This window comes from Hyla sarda, chromosome 3, assembly GCF_029499605.1.
Source record: "Hyla sarda isolate aHylSar1 chromosome 3, aHylSar1.hap1, whole genome shotgun sequence".
NCBI classification, from domain to species: Eukaryota; Metazoa; Chordata; class Amphibia; order Anura; family Hylidae; genus Hyla; species Hyla sarda.
In genome coordinates this window covers 155,932,508-155,952,722 of record NC_079191.1, presented here as the reverse complement: position 1 = coordinate 155,952,722, position 20,215 = coordinate 155,932,508, and the positions used below count along the sequence as shown (strand labels likewise).

The 20,215-nt window shown below is 40.6% G+C and overlaps 1 protein-coding gene across 2 annotated transcripts in view; it reads left to right on the top strand.

Annotated features, from left to right (window-relative positions):
• The window catches only part of LAMP3 (lysosomal associated membrane protein 3), a 76,739-nt gene that overhangs the window by 38,325 nt on the left and 18,199 nt on the right, over window positions 1-20,215 (top strand). For both annotated transcript variants that reach the window (XM_056565299.1, XM_056565298.1), the window contains exons 2-3: window positions 12,778-13,241; window positions 16,677-16,796. In XM_056565299.1, coding sequence (XP_056421274.1) covers window positions 12,778-13,241; window positions 16,677-16,796 — 584 coding nt within the window. The remainder of the gene's footprint in view (window positions 1-12,777; window positions 13,242-16,676; window positions 16,797-20,215) is intronic.

The window sequence follows — 20,215 nt, the reverse complement described above, 5'->3', positions numbered from 1 at the left end:
ATAACGCCGCACGGAGGTCCCCTCTCCTTCCTCCGTGCGGCTCCCGGCGTCTCCTGCTCTGGTCTGTGATCGAGCAGACCAGAGCAGGAGATGACCGATAATACTGATCTGTTCTATGTCCTATACATAGAACAGATCAGTATTAGCAATCATGGTATTGCTATGAATAGTCCCCTATGGGGACTATTCAAGTGTAAAAAAAAATGTTAAAAAATGTAAAAGTAAAAGTAAAAAAAAAGTGAAAAATCCCCTCCCCCAATAAAAAAGTAAAACGTCCGTTTTTTCCTATTTTACCCCCAAAAAGCGTAAAAAAACATTTTTTATAGACATATTTGGTATCGCCGCGTGCGTAAATATCCGAACTATTAAAATAAAATGTTAATGATCCCGTACGGTGAACGGCGTGAACGAAAAAAAATTTAAAAAAGTCCAAAATTCCTACTTTTTTAATACATTTTATTTAAAAAAAATTATAAAAAATATATTAAAAGTTTTTTATATGCAAATGTGGTATCAAAAAAAAGTACAGATCATGGCGCAAAAAATGAGCCCCTATACCGCCGCTTATACGGAAAAATAAAAAAGTTAGAGGTCATCAAAATAAAGGGATTATAAACGTACTAATTTGGTTAAAAAGTTTGTGATTTTTTTTAAGCGCAACAATAATATAAAAGTATGTAATAATGGGTATCATTTTAATCGTATTGACCCTCAGAATAAAGAACACATGTCATTTTTACCATAAATTATACGGCGTGAAAACGAAACCTTCCAAAATTAGCAAAATTGCGTTTTTCGTTTTAATTTCCCCACAAAAATAGTGTTTTTTGGTTGCGCCATACATTTTATGATATAATGAGAGATGTCATTACAAAGGACAACTGGTCGCGCAAAAAACAAGCCCTCATACTAGTCTGTGGATGAAAATATAAAAGAGTTATGAGTTTTAGAAGGCGAGGAGGAAAAAAAAAAATTTAATTGTCTGAGTCCTTAAGGCCAAAATGGGCTGAGTCCTTAAGGGGTTAAGAACTGTCCAGAGAAAATCCCCATAGCAAACATATGCTGCTCTGGATAGTTCCTAAAATGGACAGAGATGTCAGCAGAGAGCAATGTGCTCGTGATTCAGCAGAAAGCAATGTGTTCCAAAAAGAAAATAATTTCCTCTGTAGTATTCAGCAGCTAATAAGTAGTGGAAGGATTAAGATTTTTTTAATAGAAGTCCTTTACAAATCTGTATAATTTTCTGGCACCAGTTGATTTGAAATAAAAGTTTTCCACCGGAGTACCCCTTTAATGATTAGAATGAGGCGTCTACTGACTTATATGATACAGCAAAGAAGTATAGCACAATGACATACCTTGATAGAATTAGAGTTCTACTGAAACAACAACATACATGTGTATCATCAAAACCAATAAATCAGAAATATAATCAAAATGGATGTGATATGTATACTGATTCATATAATGCACTAAAGAAAGTCGATTTTGTTCCGAATTTCATGAAAAATCCATTCGGACTGAATCCAAACTTTGACTCGATTCTAAATAATGAATTTCTTCATTAGCAACACCCCTGCAATCGTCCTGTATAATGTATAGATGCAAGAGGCTTTCTCCTGCGCTCGCATCTCTGCATTAAAAGATAGGACGATCGCATTGGGTGTCAGGAGTGATACCTGCTGTGATCTGTCCTCAACTGCAGGTACTACTGCTCCCAACATGGAGCACACTCTGCTCCATGCTGGGAGCTCTAGTACCTGCATTAATAGACAGATCGAAGCGAGTGTCACTTCTGACACCCGACGCGATCCTCCTGTATAAAGTATAGATGCAAGGCAGCGGCCGCTTTTCTCTGATCCCACTGTAGTATAAGTATATGCCGCATATCTATACCTAATGTGATTGGCTGGAACCATCTGGCCAATCACAGCTCTCTGTGGGAAATATGAATAGGTGTATATATACGCAATGCAGGGGACCATAGAAGAGCGGCCTGCCAAATCTAAAAATTCTACTGAAGGTTCGCAACAGACCCAGGGCGATCTGTAAATTAGTACAGGTACTGCTACTCCCATCATGGAACAGTGTGATCCATGCTGGGATTAGCAGTACTACCTAAAAAAAAGTGATAAACACACACACTACATTTTTATTATTGTCGGCTACAATTTTAGTGCCCTGCCTACCCACATAAATTGATCCGTTTAAAAATTAATAAAAATTTGTTATAATAAAGATACATTTCGTTAAATACAATTTTTTCCATCACTACTGTATCTTTTTTAATATAATTTTTTAATGGTACCCTATGAAATTTTATTAAATAAGGTATCTCCATCACTTTTTTTGGATCGCTCATATTTTCTCCATTATTGCCTCCTAAACGGACCATTTTAGTGGCATCCATTTGCATCAGTTTTTCATTCGTTGGTATCTACCGTCGGCAGACTCCCGCAGCCAGGACTACTACTACTCCCATCATGGAACAGACTCCTTTCCATGATGGGAGTAGTAGTTCCCTGGCTGCGGGAGTCTGCCGGCAGTTGGGAGGCTCCATTAGTGTTTCTACTAATACCCCCATCATGGAACCATCATGTTGGGGGTAGTAGTACATTGGATAGGACTTGATCACACCGGGTCCCACTTCTGAGAACCGATGCGATTAGCAGTTATAAAGCAGGGGAGCGAGCAGCATTTACTGTGTAAACTTTCATTTTTAAATCCCCCGCCGGGAACCCTGAATGGCCAGCACCGAGGAGCCATTCAAGGCTCCCGGCGGGGGTTTTAAACTACTACTTTGACCCCCAAATGTATGCCCCCATGCATATTTATAATAATTAATTGGCCCCAGTGTATTTATAATAATTAATTGGCCCCAGTATGCTTGTTTCCCCTCTGGCTGCCTGCTCCTCATCTTCTTGGAACTGAATGAATGAAGCCTACATGAGGGACATATATCCATGTGAAGACAAAGAGATAGAAGGCCCTCACGGTTCAGTTGTCGTGCAGGATTCTTTATTTCATGTGCTTAAAAAGTCCATATGCAGGACGCCAAAGCAGGATCAAACAGGTGCCATGGTTATAGCCATATCGCGCCTCGTCCTCAGCACTTCATCAGACCATGCCTATCCTAAGGTGAGTGGCCAGGTAAATACCTTCTGACTAGTGACATCTCAGGGTAAGGGAGTTAACATCTTCATTAAGAAATAGAAAAGTTAAAATGCACTATGATGTCAAAAGAGCAACAAGCTAGTACTTTTTCTCGTAGCAAGCAAATATAATGTTAAAACATGTTAGCATTGTATCTTTTTAAGTAAAAAAAATATATCGAATTTTTACGAGAGCCAGAAAAACTGCTCCTACGTAAAGACGCTCATGTCTAAGCGATCATTCAAACCTAGCCTGTCTGTTTGTTTTGAGAATCCATTTGGCTTCTTTCTGTAGGAGGATTTTTCGTCTGTCAGTACCTTCTACAAATGAAATTTTTTCTATGCTGAAAAATGATAAATCTGCAGGGGATCCTCCGTGTACTTCATTAATATGCGCAATAAACCCCGGGGAGCCGTTTCCAATTCTATCCGAAGTGACATGCTTTCTAAACAGAGTATGGAGCGCTCTGGTTGTACAACCAATGTAGAATCTTCTGCAGGTACACATTATCGTATAGACCAGATGATTCCATCTGCAACACATTACGTCTTTAAAGGGGTACTCCGGTGGTCAACGTGTTTTTCCGTTTTTGACTTACCCTATTTGTTTTGTTTCATTTCCATTCTTGTTGTTTAGCCTACTCTATTTCCGTTCTTTGTTGTCTTTTTATCCCCCACTTTGTTTTCCTATCTTTGCTTCTATTTCCTGTTTCTTGCTGTGCTGAAAACTACAAATCCCAGCATGCCACATGCCTTGCTGGTTTGGGGTGGCTCCTTTTTTTTTGTTTGTTTGTTTGTTCCGCCCTTTACCCACCCTACTATTTTCCCGGGTCAGCCCCCTTATACACAGCACACTAATATAATCAGCCTTGGTTGGGATACACACACACAAAAGGGACTACAACTCCCAGCATGTGTCATTCAGAAGTCTTCAGTATAACATCAGCATGCTGCCTCTGTAGTCTCCTGGGGGTTGTAGTTCACCACACCTCTGTAGGGCATACATAAGTGTTTCCCAACAAGGGTGCCTCCAGGTGTTGCAAAACTACAACTCCCAGCATGCCCTGACAGCCTTTGGGCATGCTAGGAGTTGTAGTTTTGCAACAGCTGGAGGCACACTGGTTGGGAAAAACTGCTGTAACATGATGTGAATGCTGTATAGGCTAGAACAGTGTTTCCCAACCAGTGTTCCTCCAGCTGTTGCAAATCTACAACTCCCAGCATGCCCAAAGTCTGTCAGGGCATGCTGGGAGTTGTAGTTTTGCAACAGCTGGAGGCACACTGGTTTGTAAACACTAGCATACACACACACACACACAACTGGGACTACAACTCCCAGCATGTGTCATTCAGGAGTCCCCCTTCACATATAGAGATCATTCCCAGTATGAGATTTATTCCCCATACATCCCCAGCCCGTGCACCTTGTCATCCCCCCCTTCAGATGACACTTATCTTCTCTGTGAGGTCCTTCTCCTGTGCAGACCTGTGTCCTTAGAATACAGAGCACGGGGGAGGGGAAGTGAGGAGCTGTATACTCAGCTGGATGAGATGAGGGGGCGTGGCTGATTTTTCTCTTGCAGACAGAGAGAGAAAAAAAAGCTGTGACATCTTGTCCACAACAGACTCAGAACTGTGGACAACAGTAAAAGAAAACCCTCTGAACTACAGAACTTCCTGCCCAACAAACAGGTAAGAAAAACACATACATGCTGCAAAAAAATATAACACATGTATATTGCAAAAAAACTAAACTTACAAAGAAGATGCCATATAGTCAAAAAAATTAACCACCGGAGTACCCCTTTAAAGGTATGTGACACCCCACTGATATTAACTATTTTATCCGTGTAGATAAAGTTGCACCATTTGCAGCTACCGCAACGGTAATTACTGGGACTAAGGGATCTTCCTAACCAGTTCTAGACACTAGATGATATCTGATGGGTTTTAGTTTTATTAAAAGTTATTAAGGGAAAGTTTGATGTATAATCTTTTTTAATAATTTCAGCCATTGGACTGTATTGGAAGGAAAAACATAACCTTGACATTTTTTCTCTCATTTTGGGTAAGGGGATTTTTGGCTACATATTTATTTTTCTCTTTCGGCCTCTCAGTAGATCCATTCTGCTGACATTTTGAGCTCTAATATACGCTTTATTCAAGACATAACTCAGGTACCTCCTCAGAGATAGATGATTTTTGAGGTCACTTGCCTGTATTAAAAAATCCTTTTCCCTACTGTTTATCCTTTTAAGGTGCAAAAACTGCCCATAAGGGATGGCAGACTTTACGTGGTCTGGATGCTAGATTCGATAAAGCATTGCAAGTTGTCGGTTTGCGATATCCCTGGGTTACAATTCCATTGTTTACGATTTTAACTAGGACGTCTAAAAACTCCAATTCATGTGGACCAATTTTGTGGGTGAATTTTAAATTAATCTTATTGTTACTATTTAGGTAGGTTGACGAACTCAGTACATGTTGCCTTAGTGTCTGTCCAGACAATTAATAAGTCGTCCACAAATCGTCGATAACAGGCAACGTATTTAAGAAAGGGGTTTGAATCAGTGAAAATGTACCTCTTTTCAAATATTGCCACATAGAGGTTGGCAAGGGTACACGCGACCGGTGTACCCATTGCAACACCTCCAGTTTGGGCGTACCACTCGTCCCCAACCTTAAACATGTTGCCTGTGAGAATAAATTCTAACGCGTCACACACAAATTCAATGTAATCGGAGCTTTTATCAGACATAGAAAGACATTCTTTAATGGATTCTACTGCATCGGTCTGCGGGATACTGGTAAATAAACTTCCAATATCAATATACACAAGTATACAATTTTCCGGCCAACTAAGGCCATAAAAATTCATTTGTGTCCTTAACAAGTGCTGGTATCTCCGCAAGTAGAGGGTGTAGGATCCAGTCAATAAATTTGGATGTGGGTTCTGTTAGTGACCCCATCCCGGAGACAATCGGTCTCCCGGGTGGGGACACCAACGTTTTATGTACTTTGGGCAAAAAATACCAGTTTGGTGTTTTAGGTTGTAATGGTAGTAATTTTTCAGCAGTTTTTTTTAGATAGCACATTTTTCTCTACATAACATCTTAACAAGGAACGCAACCTATCCATAAGTTTCGGTAATGGGTTAGAACTCTATTTCCGCTAATATCCCGAGTCACTCAGTTGTCTTGCAGATTCAGATAGATAATACTCTCTGTTCATTAAAACTACACTACCCCCTTTATCTGACTTTTTGAAAATAATGTCATCCTTTTTTTGGGGGGGGCGTTTTTTTCTTGCGCGTAAATTTGGGGGGAATAGTACGATATTTCAGAGCTTTAATCTCTTCTAATACAGTACTCGTTTGGAGAACAAATTAATGCCACTACCTGGGTTCACGGGAGGACAAAAGTTGGATTTTATGCCTCCAGTGAACTCAGGGACACAAATAAAATCATGCGTGTCGTCCAAGGCAATATCATTGTCATTTTCTGACAGCAAATCCATCAGGGAGTCTAGAACGTCAAGTTTGGTCAGTGGGGCTGAATTTAACACAGAAAAGCCCAGTGGACCGATGCTGACCGGTATTTCTCCCTCAGTACGCAATGGCTCCCTGGATTTGTCATGAAATTTTTTTTTAAGATTCATTTTACGTAAAGACTTATGTAAATCAATTTCAAAATTAACGGGGTCAAACTGATCTGTCAAACAATAATTTAGTCCTTTGGAGAGGATGGAGACTGTGGATTCATCTAAGGTGTAAAAATCGAGTTTTGCCCCTTTTTTGGAAGTTTCTTAAAGGTAGCAAAAGAGAAAATATTATCTGTGTCAAAGTCCAGTTTACCTCGTAGGAACTTGTCTCTTTTTGTGTCTTTAATAACGGAGTGCAGAGATGTAAGCTTTAGCAGTGCAGCTCCAGAGCAGCAATCAGTGCCGGTCCAACTCTTCACTCATTCTACATGCGGGACATGTTGGCTTCATTCATTCATTCACCGCCAGCGGTTCCCGACATGTCCCCGCTGCTGCCCTGCTGCAAGAAGATGAGGAGCAGGCAGCAGGAGGGGGAATAAGCACACTGGGGCCAATGCATTATCATAAAACACACTGGGGCCAATGAATTATTCTAGATATTCATGGGGGCATAAATTTGGGGGACAAAGTAGTAGTCTAAAAACCCCGCAGAGAACCCTGAATGGCTCCTCGGTGCCAGCCATTCAGGGCTCCTGGCAGGGGATTTAAGAATGAAAGTTTACACAGTAGTATATACATCGCAGGGGTATGCTGATCACTGCTGATCACATCGGGTCTCAGAAGTGAAATATGAATAGGTGTATATATACGTCAGTGCAGGGGACCATAGAAGAGCGGCCGCCCGCATCTATACATTATACAGGACTATCGCAGTGGGTGTCAGGAGTGACACTCGCTGCAATCTGTCTATTAATGCAGGTACTACAGCTCCAAGCATGGAGCAGAGTGTGCTCCATATTGAGAGTAGTAGTACCTGCAGTTAAAGGGGTACTCCGCTGCTCAGCATTTGGAACAAACTGTACCGAATGCTGGAGCCGACACCGGGAGCTCGTGACATCATAGTCCCGCCCCCTCATGAAGTCACATCCCGCCCCCTCAATGCAAGTCTATGGGACTAAGCAGCGGAGTACCCCTTTAGCTGCAGGTACTACTACTCCCAACATGGAGCACACTCTGCTCCATGCTGGGAGCTGTAGTACCTGCATTAATAGACAGATCGCAACGGGTGTTAGAAGTTACACTCGCTGCAAACTGTCTATTAATGCAGGTACTACAGCTCCCAGCATGGAGAAGAGTGTGCTCCATGTTGGGAGTAGTAGTACCTGCAGTTAAGATCAGATCACAGCGGGTGTCACTCCTGACACCGAATGCAATCATCCATAATATAGTAGAGATGCGGAGCGGCTCTATACAGCGCTTGCATCTCTGCACTATACTCTGGCCGGCCAGTGATGTGAATAGAAATTCACATCACTCATTCATATTTCCCTCTGAGAGCGGTGATTGGCAGCAACCATCCAGCCAATCCCCACTCTGGGCGGAAAATATGATGTTCTATTCACATTATTAAAATATATTAAATGCACTCCTCATTCATTTTTAATATTGAGCGCTGAATTTTCTCCCGAAAATTGAAAAACAAAAACAAAAAAAGTTAATGTTAATTTTTAAACAGGGATCAATTTATGTGGTCAGGCAGGGACCTAAAAATGTAGCCTACAATAATAAAAATGTAGAAAGGGACCATTTAAATGTAAAAATAAGAATTCACATCACTTATTCATATTTCCCACAGAGAGCTGTGATTTGCCAGATGGTTCCAGCCAATCACAGCTCTCTGTGGAAAATAGGAATAATAGGTATATATACGGTATATAGTCATACTTCAGTGGAACCAGAGAAGAGCGTCCGCCCGCCCGCATCTATACATTATACAGGACGATGGCATCGGGTGTCAGAAGTAACACGGGTGATCTGTCAATTAGTACAGGTAGTACAGCATGGAACAGTGTTTTCCATGCTGGGAGCAGTAGTACTACCTAAAAAAAAATTTTTAAAAAGTGAAAAACACACACACACTACATTTTTATTATTGTCGGCTACATTTTTAGTGCCCTGCCTGCCCACATAAATTGATCCTTGTTTAAAAATGTATTAAAATAATATCGTTATAATAAAGATAAATTTAGTTAAATACTATTTTTTCCATCACTTTTGTATCTTTTAAGATTGTATTGTATCTTTTAAGATCTTTTTTTAATGGTGATGGTGCCCTATGAAATTTTATAAAAAAAAAAAAAAAAAAAAAAGGTATCTCCATCACTTTTTGGGATCGCTAAAGTTCATATTTTCTCCATTCTTGCCTCCAAAATGGACCATTTAGTGGCATCCATTTGCATCAGCTTTTCATCCATTAGTATCAGCCGTTGGCAGACTCCCGCAGCCGGGACTACTACTACTCCCATCATGGAACAGACTTCTTTCCATGATGGCAGTAATAGTTCCCCAGCTGCGGGAGCCTGCAGGTGGCTGGGGAGGCTACATTAGTGTTTGCACTACTACCCCCATCATGGAACAGAGTATGTTCCATATTGGGGGTACTAGTACAGGGGATAAGGGATTGATCGCACTGGTCTACCTTGACCCGATGCGATCAGCAGTTATAAAGCAGGGGAGCGAGCGGGATGCTCCACTTCCGTACGATGTATATACTACTGTGTAAACTTTCATTTTAAAATCCCCTGCCGGGAGCCCTGAATGGCCAACACCGAGGAACCATTCAGAGCTCCCAGCGGGGTTTTTAAACTACTTTTCCCCCCAAATTTATGCCCCCATGCATGTTTATAATAATTCATTGGCCCCAGTGAGACCCGGTGCGATCAATCCCTATCCCCTGTACTACTGCCCCCAACATGGAACAGACTCTGTTCCATGATGGGGGTAGTAGTACAAACACTAATGTAGCTTCCCCAGCCACCGGCAGACTCGCGCAGCCAGGGAACTACTACTCCCATCATGGAAAGGAGTCTGTTCCTGTAAGTCTGTAAAAATAATATTAAAAAAGATACAGTAGTGATGGAAAAAATTGTATTTAATTAAATGTATCTTTATTATAACAACATTTTTGTAATTTTTTAAACAGGGATCAATTTATGTGGGCAGGCAAGGCAATAAAAATGTAGCCAACCAAAATAAAAATGTAGTGTGTGTGTTTTTCCCCACTTTTAAAAAATTTTTTTTTTAGGTAGTACTACTACTCCCAGCATGGAACACACTGTTCCATGATGGAAGTAGTAGTGCCTATACTAATTGACAGATCACCCGTCTCATTTCTGACACCCGTTGCGATCCTTCTTTATAATGTATAGATGCGACTGGCCGCTCTTCTATGGTCCCCTGCTCTGCCGTATATATATACACCTATTCATATTTCCCACAGAGAGCTGTGATTGGCCAGATGGTTCCTGCCACTTACAGCTCTCTGCGGGAAATATGAAAAATAGGTGTATATACGGCATATACTCATACTACAGTAGGATCAGTGAAGAGTGGCCAGCCGCTCGCATCTATATATTATACAGTACGATCGCATCGGGTGTCAGAAGTTACCCTCACTGCGATCTGTCTAATGCAGATACTACAGCTCCCAGCATGTAGCAGAGTGTGCTCCATGTTGGGAGCAGTAGTACCTGCAGTTATGAACAGATCACAGCAGTTATCACTCCTTACACCCAATGCGATTGCCTTATCTAGATGCGAGAAAGCCACCCTCATCTATACATTATACAGGATGATCGCAGCGGGTGTCAGGAGTTACACCCGGGGCGATCTGTCTGTTAGCACAGGTACTACAGGGTGGGCCATTTGTATGGATATACCTTAATAAAATGGGAATGGTTGGTGATATTAACTTCCTGTTTGTGGTACATTAGTATATGTGAGGGGGGAAACTTTTCAAGATGGGTGGTGACCATGGCGGCCATTTTGAAGTCGGCCATTTTGAATCCAACTTTTTTCAATAGGAAGAGGGTCTTGTGACACATCAAACTTATTGGGAATTTCACAAGAAAAACAATTATGTGCTTGGTTTTAACGTAACTTTATTCTTTCATGAGTTATTTACAAGTTTCTGACCACTTATAAAATGTGTTCAATGTGCTGCCCATTGTGTTGGATTGTCAATACAACCCTCTTCTCTCAATCTTCACACACTGATAGCAACACCGGAGGAGAAATACTAGCACAGGCTTCCAGTATCCGTAGTTTCAGGTGCTGCAGAATGGGCAAAACAAAAATTGGAACAGGACCCTCAGTTTACGCAGAAGATTTTGTTCAGTGATGAGGCAAACTTTTATGTGAATGGTGAAGTTAACAAACAAAACCACCGCTATTTGTCTGACACTAACCCACATTGGATAGATCCCTCCAAGATTGTTGGAACACAAAAATTGGTGGTATGGTGTGGTATATGGGGTACAAAGATAGTGGGGCCATTCTTCATCAATGGAAACCTCAAGGATATGCAAAATTGCTCCATGATGATGTGTTTCCCTCTTTATGCACTGAAGCTGGCACGTTCCCTGAGTTTTTCCAGCAAGATGGTGCACCATCACATTATGGGTGTCAGGTCCGAGCATTCCTAGATGAACAGTTTCCTGGAAAGTGGATTGCTCGTCGTGGGCCAGTTGAATGGCCCCCAAGGCTTCCTGATCTGACCCCCTTAGACTTTTATCTTTGGGGTCATCTGAAGGCAATTGTCTATGCTGTGAAGATACGAGATGTGCACAATCTGAAACTACGGATACTGGAAGCCTGTGCTAGCATTTCTCCTGCAGTGTTGCTATCAGTGTGTGAAGAGTGGGAGAAGATGGTTGCATTGACAATCCAACACAATGGGCAGCACATTGAACACATTTTATAAGTGGTCAGAAACTTGTAAATAACTCATGAAAGAATAAAGTTACGTTAAAACCAAGCACATCATTGTTTTTCTTGTGAAATTCCCAATAAGTTTGATGTGTCACATGACCCTCTTCCTATTGAAAAAACAAAAGTTGGATTCAAAATGGCCAACTTCAAAATGGCCGCCATGGTCACCACCCATCTTGAAAAGTTTCCCCCCTCACATATACTAATGTGCCACAAACAGGAAGTTAATATCACCAACCATTCCCATTTTATTAAGGTGTATCCATATAAATGGCCCACCCTGTACTACTCCCATCATGGAACAGTCTGTTCCATGCTGGAAGTAGTAGTACTACCTAAAAAATTTACAAAAAATAGAGAAAAAAAGTGAAACATACACACTTTATTAAACACAATCACATTTTTTTTTTAATTTGCTCATCTCTAAGTATGATGATACTGGATTCCCAGTAGTACAACAACATAAGTATGTATTATAAAGACCAATGTAACAAAGTATCATAATACTCATCTGGTTGCTGTCAAAATGTGAAAAAACATTGAGTGGATTGGGAACTCCATTGGGGACAGGGACCGATAAGACAAAAAAAAAAAAAAAGAATAACACCCTAAATTGGCATACACCAGATTATAACTACATTCTTCCGGCCGGAAGAATCGTTGATTGTAACGTGAAACCGCCGGCAGTTGCCTGTTTTTTCTGAGCGCTGTCAGCTATTGCTGTGGATCCCACGTCATTGAAGAGGTCCGGAGTCTGAGGCCACGAGACCCGTATTGTACGGTGAGTGCAGGCTATGTTTCTTTATGTTGTTATTATGTATACTGATGCCTGACTCTCTGTCCTAGCACCACCGTTGGGTCAGAACAGAGACTCCTCCAGCTGTTCCGTAGTTCCGTTTATTATAAGAAGATACATTGTGCTAGCGCCGCTGTCTGCTTTTGTTCTATGAAGTGTTGCGAATTGTATGTATTCAAGGACTACAACTCCTAGTGAGTTACGTATAGTGAGTGCTGTAGTTCTACAACAAATACACTTTTAAGAATCAACTTTTTTTTCTTTCTTTTTTTTCTTTTTTAATCAAGTACAAACCATGTTTCACATTAATTTTGTTTATATTGTAATCTGTTTAAGTATTTTACTTTGTTATTTTTTTAGGAACTTTCTTGGTTAATACATCTGCCCAAACATCATTTACTATTATGCTAAATGTTTTGTCTGGCCCTTTGGCATCTGCTCAGCCAAGCACCACAACACAGAATCCATCCAACACTACAACACATGTACCATCAAACACCACCACCCATGCACCATCAAACACCACCATCCATGCACCATCAAACACCACCACCCATGCACCATCAAACACCACCACCCATGCACCATCAAACACCACCACCCATGTGCCAACCAATACTACTACTCACTCCCCCAGCAACATTACCACTCATGCACCATTCAACACCACTACTCATGCAACAATCCATACTACTCCAGTCTTGCCAACAAAGTCTTCACCACCAAAAAATGGCAACTACACAGTGAAAGATGGCAAAGGAACCTGTATTATTGCAGATTTGGGCCTAGAGATTCAAATAGATAATTCAACAAAGGAAAAATCAGTAAGTATATGAATTTTTGTTTGCATATTGTACTGTGCATGAACAAATATTTGCAAATAATGGACAGCTAAACCAGAAAAATATATTCATATTAACTAGGGCATTATAGTTTGGGCAAATTAATTTTTTTCTTTGCATGATGAAAACTTAGACTGCGTTCCTTCATTCACATTTTGTTGCTTTTTTTTTGCTATTTGTTTACATAATTAGAACCTAAATTGTCTGTGCATTGCCAGGCTTAATCAATTCTGAAAATGAAAGACTACTCACCCACCCCCAAAATTTTGTCCAGTGGCCAGTTTAAGGGTAGGGTCACACATAGTGTATGCACAGCGTATTTCATGGCAGCCCTTTGTGTGCAGTGAGGTTTGGAGGAGGGCCCCCACGTCACAGTCACTTTAACTGCAATTACATTTTTTTTTCTCCTCACCTTTTAAGAATCAACTCTTAGCGCATACAAACACAAACATTAAAATATAGGAGTAAAAGATGGAAGAACTGACAGAGCAAGTTTGGTCTATAAAACAGGTGTAAAAATCCCAATAGATTACCCCTACTTAGTCTGCATACTTCATAACATTTTGTATTGCCCGGAAATATATAATTAGTTACAAAATTAAATGTGCAATAAATACACAGAACAGTATCAAAATCATACAGAATTGAGATTTTGACCCCCTACATGTATTTCTAGGTTTATGCCCCCTGAGGAAGTGTGAAACATGTGTATGGGTCGGCATATCTAATCTGTATGGTGGCGTTAATATTGTCCTGTGTATTTATTTTTCATTTATTTTTGTGACTATTTATTGTGCATTTAATCTTATCGATACCTGGCAATACAACATTGCTGCATCGTAAAATATGTCTGCAGCCTTGCTTTTATACCTCTTATTACGGCTTTTATTAGCTCAAAAACACTTATATGCAGCCACTGACAGTCGGATGGGTGTGGCCGGGGGTTCGCTATGTAAGAGAGAAGAGGAGAAGGCGCACAGAGGCGTCAGACAGTTGAAGTGAGCGCTCGCGTTCTGTAAAAAAAAATGTCGGCGCTTTCATATGAAAGATAAGGGGCGCATGCGCTGGTGTACGGGGTATAGGCGTGGCGGCCGCGGGGCATAGCGAACCCCTGGTCACGCCTATCCGACTGTCAGTGGCTGCATATAGAAGTGTTTTGTGAGCTAATAAAAGCTGTAATAAGAGGGATAAAAACAAAGCTGCAGACATATTTTACACACACTGTGGTTAGGTTATACACCCGAAACCTCATGACACTTGCGCTTTAAGTCTCTGTGATATTGTATGCATATATGCACATTTTGAACTTTTTGAAGTATGCATAGGGGTTATCTATTGTGATCTGAACATCTGTTAGTTGAACCAGACTGCTCTGAGGCTAGGTTTCCACACAGTTCTTTTTCTGGATTTTTTGGAGAAAATTGCCACTGCAGTTTTTGAGCCAAAGTCAAAAGTGGATACATGAGGAAGGAGAAGTCCTTATTTTATATATTTCCCATCCCTTTTGAATACACTTTTGGTTTTGGTTCAAAAACTGCTGTGGCAATAAAAAAAAAAACACCAGAAAAAGAACTGTGTGGAAAAGTAGTCTTAACAAAGATAAATATATTTTGTTATGAACTCCTGTCTGGGCTTGATGTTGTAGGTAGATGTGTTGGTTGTGAATTAGCCACGGTCTAACACTTATTTTGCCTGTATAACAAGACACAGTTGAAAAATCATGGGAACACAACTGTATGCAATTGTTCACTATAGTCCACTATGTATTAAAGGGGTTATCCAGGAAAAAAACTTTTTTTTATATATATCCACTGGCTCCAGAAAGTTAAACAGATTTGTAAATTACTTCTATAAAAAAATCTTAATCCTTTCAGTACTAATGAGCTTCTGAAGTTAAGGTTGTTCTTTTCTGTCTAAGTCCTCTCTGATGACACCTGTCTCGGGAACCGCCCAGTATAGAAAAGGTTTGCTATGGGGATTTGCTTCCAAACCGGGCGGTTCCTTCCTGAGACACGTGTCATCAGAGAGCACTTAGACAGAAAAGAACAACCTTAACTTCAGAAGCTCATAAGTACTGAAAGGATTAACATTTTTTAATAGAACTAATTTACAAATCTGTTTAACTTTCTGGAGCCAATTGATATATATAAAAAAGTTTTTTCCTGGATAACCCCTTTAATTCTATGCTCTTCAAGATCTCTGCAGTCACCTAACCCCTTAAGTACATCAGACGCAAATGTACATCCTGGTGCCCTGGTACTTAAAGGGGTTATCCAGGAATCGAAAACAGAGATTCTATTTTTCAAAGACTGCTCCCTGTCTGTCTCTAGCTTGGGTGTGGTTCTGCAGCTCAGTTCCATTAAAGTGAATGGAGCCAAGTTGTAATACCACACCCAAAGTGGAGACAGACAGGGAGTGGTCTTTGAAAGAAAATAGGTCTGTTTTCAATTCCTGGACAACTTCTTTAATGTACGCCCTGAGTGGCGGTCTGACTGTGAAGCCGCACTCGCTTCATAGATTTTAAGTGACGGCTGCTTGCAGCAGCCATGCACTTACAGTCAATGTCGGGTAACGGCGATTTTCATTAACCCCTCCATCATTAACCCCTTGAGTGCCATGATCAATAGTAATCATGGCTTTGAATCTCAATTGGGCGATGGTCCCTGCACTGGACTAAGTGCAGGGGCGTCAGAAGTGTCCAAAACAAATGAACATACAGTAAAGTGGTCAGGGATCAAGTCAGGACATAATAGGTTAATCATAGCACAAACTCAAAACCAAAAAGTAATGCAGTACCAAAACACTAAGACGGATAGTCAATGGCAAGCAAGAGTGAAACCAGAGGGACTATAAGGCACACAACGGCAGGCTAAAGAATGATCAATAAACAGGAAGGAGGTCAGAGAACTATAAGACAGAAAGCTGGTGAGACAGGAATGAGCTGTAATCACAAGCAAGGCTGGGACACAGAGCAGAGATTTAAATGTTCTGCCCCCTGCTGCTGATTGGCTTGGCCACAGTGCAGTATGTGAAGCCCGGCTAGGTGCAATTGTTACAATTAGGCCATGTTCACACAATGTAAAATGTGCAGAATTTTCATACGAAAAACACATGCAGACATTTCGCACATTTAAATAATACAGCAGGCACTAAGACCGCTTGAAAATGGTTCATCTCAGACGGCAATGCATTTCCGAGCTAAATCAGCAAATTGGGATTTCTACTGTGTAAACAGTACAGTAGAATCCCACTGAAATGAATGGGACTCTACTGCAGTGTAATGTCTGTGCGGAATATTCCTGCGGAACTGTACATAACTGTGAGGGAGGCTGACATCTGAAGAAGAAAATAGTGATTGGTGTGCAGTGACTGTTCCACACTTTTAACCATGTATAATCTATATATTGCTTTTTACAGGACAAAAAATATTTTAACATTGATCCGAAACAGACAACACCAATTGGAACATGTGGTGATTTCAAATCAAATCTTCTTTTACAATTTCCAGAAGGTTCTATTAATTTTACTTTTGTGAAGGTAAGTTTAAGTATAAGGTGGTGTCGTATCAGCAAGATCCTATCATTTAAATAATAATATTTGTTACTAAGCACAAAGAGAAAAACAAAATTATCTCAGTTTTTTAAAAGCAACACAAGTGAGCTTTGAAAATGTGATGAGAAACAAATAAGGTGTATTTAATATTGCTGTAACAAAAATGACACAGGTTTTTGACAATGTCCCCCAATATCCTTTGTTTGGGCTGTGGAGAAGACCAGTACACAGAGTGAAGTGCCTAACTAGTAAAGGGGCTGAACTGTACTGGACTCCTAGGTCGGGTTAGGGTATTATGGTGCAGGCCCCCGGGTTGGGTCCACATCATAACCGGTAGATGCCCACTGCTACATGTACGCTACATTTCCCCCTCTCCTTCTATGATGTCATAGCGGGCTGGTCCTGGTGGCTAGCTGCCACCAGGACCCATGGCTAATGCTGAACATCGCCGATCATGGTAATGCCCCACATTAACCCCTTAGGTTAAAATGTAAAAAAAAAAAACACGTCCCGGCTGCACAGTCGTGCTGATCGTAACCACCACGGTAAAAGCGTGGTGTCCCGATCGGCTAAGAGGATGGCGGGAGGGACCTTACCTGCCTCCTCGCCATTCGATCAATGAGTTGATGCTCCAGCCAGCCATGGCAGGCTGGGGCAGCAGAGCACTGATGACACCGATCAATGCTATACTATGGCATAAGATTGAACAGTGTATGCAATCTGAAGATTGCATGTAATAGTCCCCTATGGGTACTCCAAAATTGTGTAAAAAGAGTAAAAAAATATATATTAATAAGTGATTTAACCCCTTCCCTAATAAAAGTTTTAATCACCCTTTTTCCATTTAAAAAAATAATAATATGTAAACAAAAATAAAACATAAACATATTTGGTATTGCTGCGTGTGTAAATGTCTAAACTATAAAGATGTAATGTTACTTTAACCCCGGACTGAGCCCTTTTTCACCCTAAGAACTGAGCCCTTTTTCGCAATTCTGACCACCGTCACTTTAAGCGTTAATAACTCTAAAATGCTTTTACCGAATATTCTGATTCTGAGATTGTTTTTTCGTGACATATTCTACTTTATTTTGGTGGTAAATTTTCGGCGTTACTTGCATCCTTTCATGGTGAAAAATCCCAAAATTTCATGAAATTTAGAAAATTTAGCATTTTTCCAACTTCTAAGGAAAATGGATATTCCAAATAAATTTTATTTTTATTCACATATACAATATGTCCCCTTTATGTTGGCATCATAAAATGGACATATTTTTACTTTTTGAAAAAATTAGAGGGCTTCAAAAATGTCATGAAAATTGCAAAATCTAAAGGGACAGATGTTACAGAACTACAATTCCCAGCATGACTGGGCGGTCTGGGCATGCTGAGAGTTGTAGTTTGGCAACATCTGGAGGGCTACCGTTTGGGCACCACTGTAACAGTGGTCACCAAACTGTGACCCTCCAGATGTTGCAAAACTACAACTCCCAGCATGCCCAGACAGCCTTCGGCTGTCTGGGCATGCTGGGAGTTGCAGTCCGGCCTTCCTAGTGGTTGCCACAGTAAAGATCACTTTACTTTCACTTTCATTTCTCACCCCCACCGTCGATTCCCTACCTGAGCCGTGATCTCCGCTGGATGTCTGCGATGATCGCCGGGCCCCATGCATCTTCTCCTCAGGTAAAGGCCTCCATCTTCTCCCCCCGTTCTGCCCGACATCCAGGGGTGGGCAGAATGGGGGTTTCCATGGCAACCCCCTGTCCTGGGTTGCCATTGGTCAGAACTCAGTTCTGACTAATGGCAGGGGATAGGAGGAGATCGCAGCACTGCGACCTCACTCCTATCCCTTAGGATGATCGGGGCTGTCACTGACAACTCCGATCATCCCTATTTTCCGGGTGATCGGGTCACCAGAGACCCGATCAGCCCGGAATTGGAGAAAATCGCATGTCTGAATTGACATGCGATTTTCTCCGATCACCGACATGGGGGGGGGTCTCAGGACCCCCCTCGTCGATATGCCGGGATGCCTGCTGAATGATTTCAGCAGGCATCCCGATCCGTTCCCCAAGCGGCTAGCGGCGGGGACCGGAATTCCCACGGGCGTATCCATACGTCCCCAGTCCTTAAGGACTTTAAAATGGGGGCGAATGGATACGCCTGCCGTCCTTAACAGGTTAACCGCACAGTCAATGGTGTATATGTAAAAAAATACCAAAGTCCAGCATTGCATATTTTTGGTCACTTTGTATACCCTAAAAAAATGTATAAAAAGTGATCAAAAAAAGGCCCATCAAAACAACAGATCATGGCACAAAAAATAAGCTCTCACACATCCCCGTATACAGAAAAATAAAAAAGTTATAGGGGTCGGAAGAGAAAATTTAACATTTTAAACATGTTAATTTTCGTTAAAAAAATACAAAGGTATAATTTTTAAAAAGAAGTAAAACAAGATCAAACCTATGTAAGTTTTAATCGTATGGACCTACAGTATAAATATTAGGTGTAAATTTTAATGAAAAGTGCACTGCGTATATTGAAAGCCCCCAAAATTTACAAAATGGTATTTTTTAGTTTTTTCATTTTTGCCCCACAAAATGGATTCTTCATAGATTTTTTGGTGAAACGACTGATGTCACTACAAAGTAAAATTGGTGGTGCAAAAAAACAAGTCCTCAAATGGGTCTGTAGGTGGAAAATTGAAAGCGTTATGATTTTTAGAAGGGGAGAAGGAATAAATGAAAGTGCAAAAATGAAAAATGGCCCGGTCCTCAAGGGGTTAAAAACTACAGCCTATGGTGCAAAAAATGAACTGCAAAAAATAACATAGGTGAAAAAATTAAAAGTTATAGGAGTCAAAACATGGCATTGAACAAACTAATTTTTTTTTTTCTTTTTCAAGTGTTCTATTTTTTTAACCTTGAAACAAAACAAAAATTTTCCAGGTTTGGCATCATTGGAATCATACTGACCCATAGAATAAAGATAGCATGTCAGATTTACCGTATTGTGAACTTCGAAAAAGATTATTGCCCCACAAAATTGCGCAATTCCATATTTTTTCAATTTGGACTTACATATATATTTTATCTGGTTTTGTAATACATTAAATCATAAAAAGTGCGCCAATGAAAAGCACAACTTGTCCCACAAAAAGAAGCCCTAATACAACTGTGTGAAAAAGCAAAAAAGCAAAAAAAAAAAAAAAAAAAAAAAAAAAAAAAAAAAAAAAAAGTGAGCAAAAAACAACACAAAAAACAAAACAAAACACTTGGTCATGAATGGGTTAAACTCTAATCTCTTGGTGCTAGAGGGGTCAAATAACTAATGGCATGTAAGGATTCATACCCTTATGTTGTACCCTAACTTGAGGGGCAGTTTATTAGGTGGGGAAGATC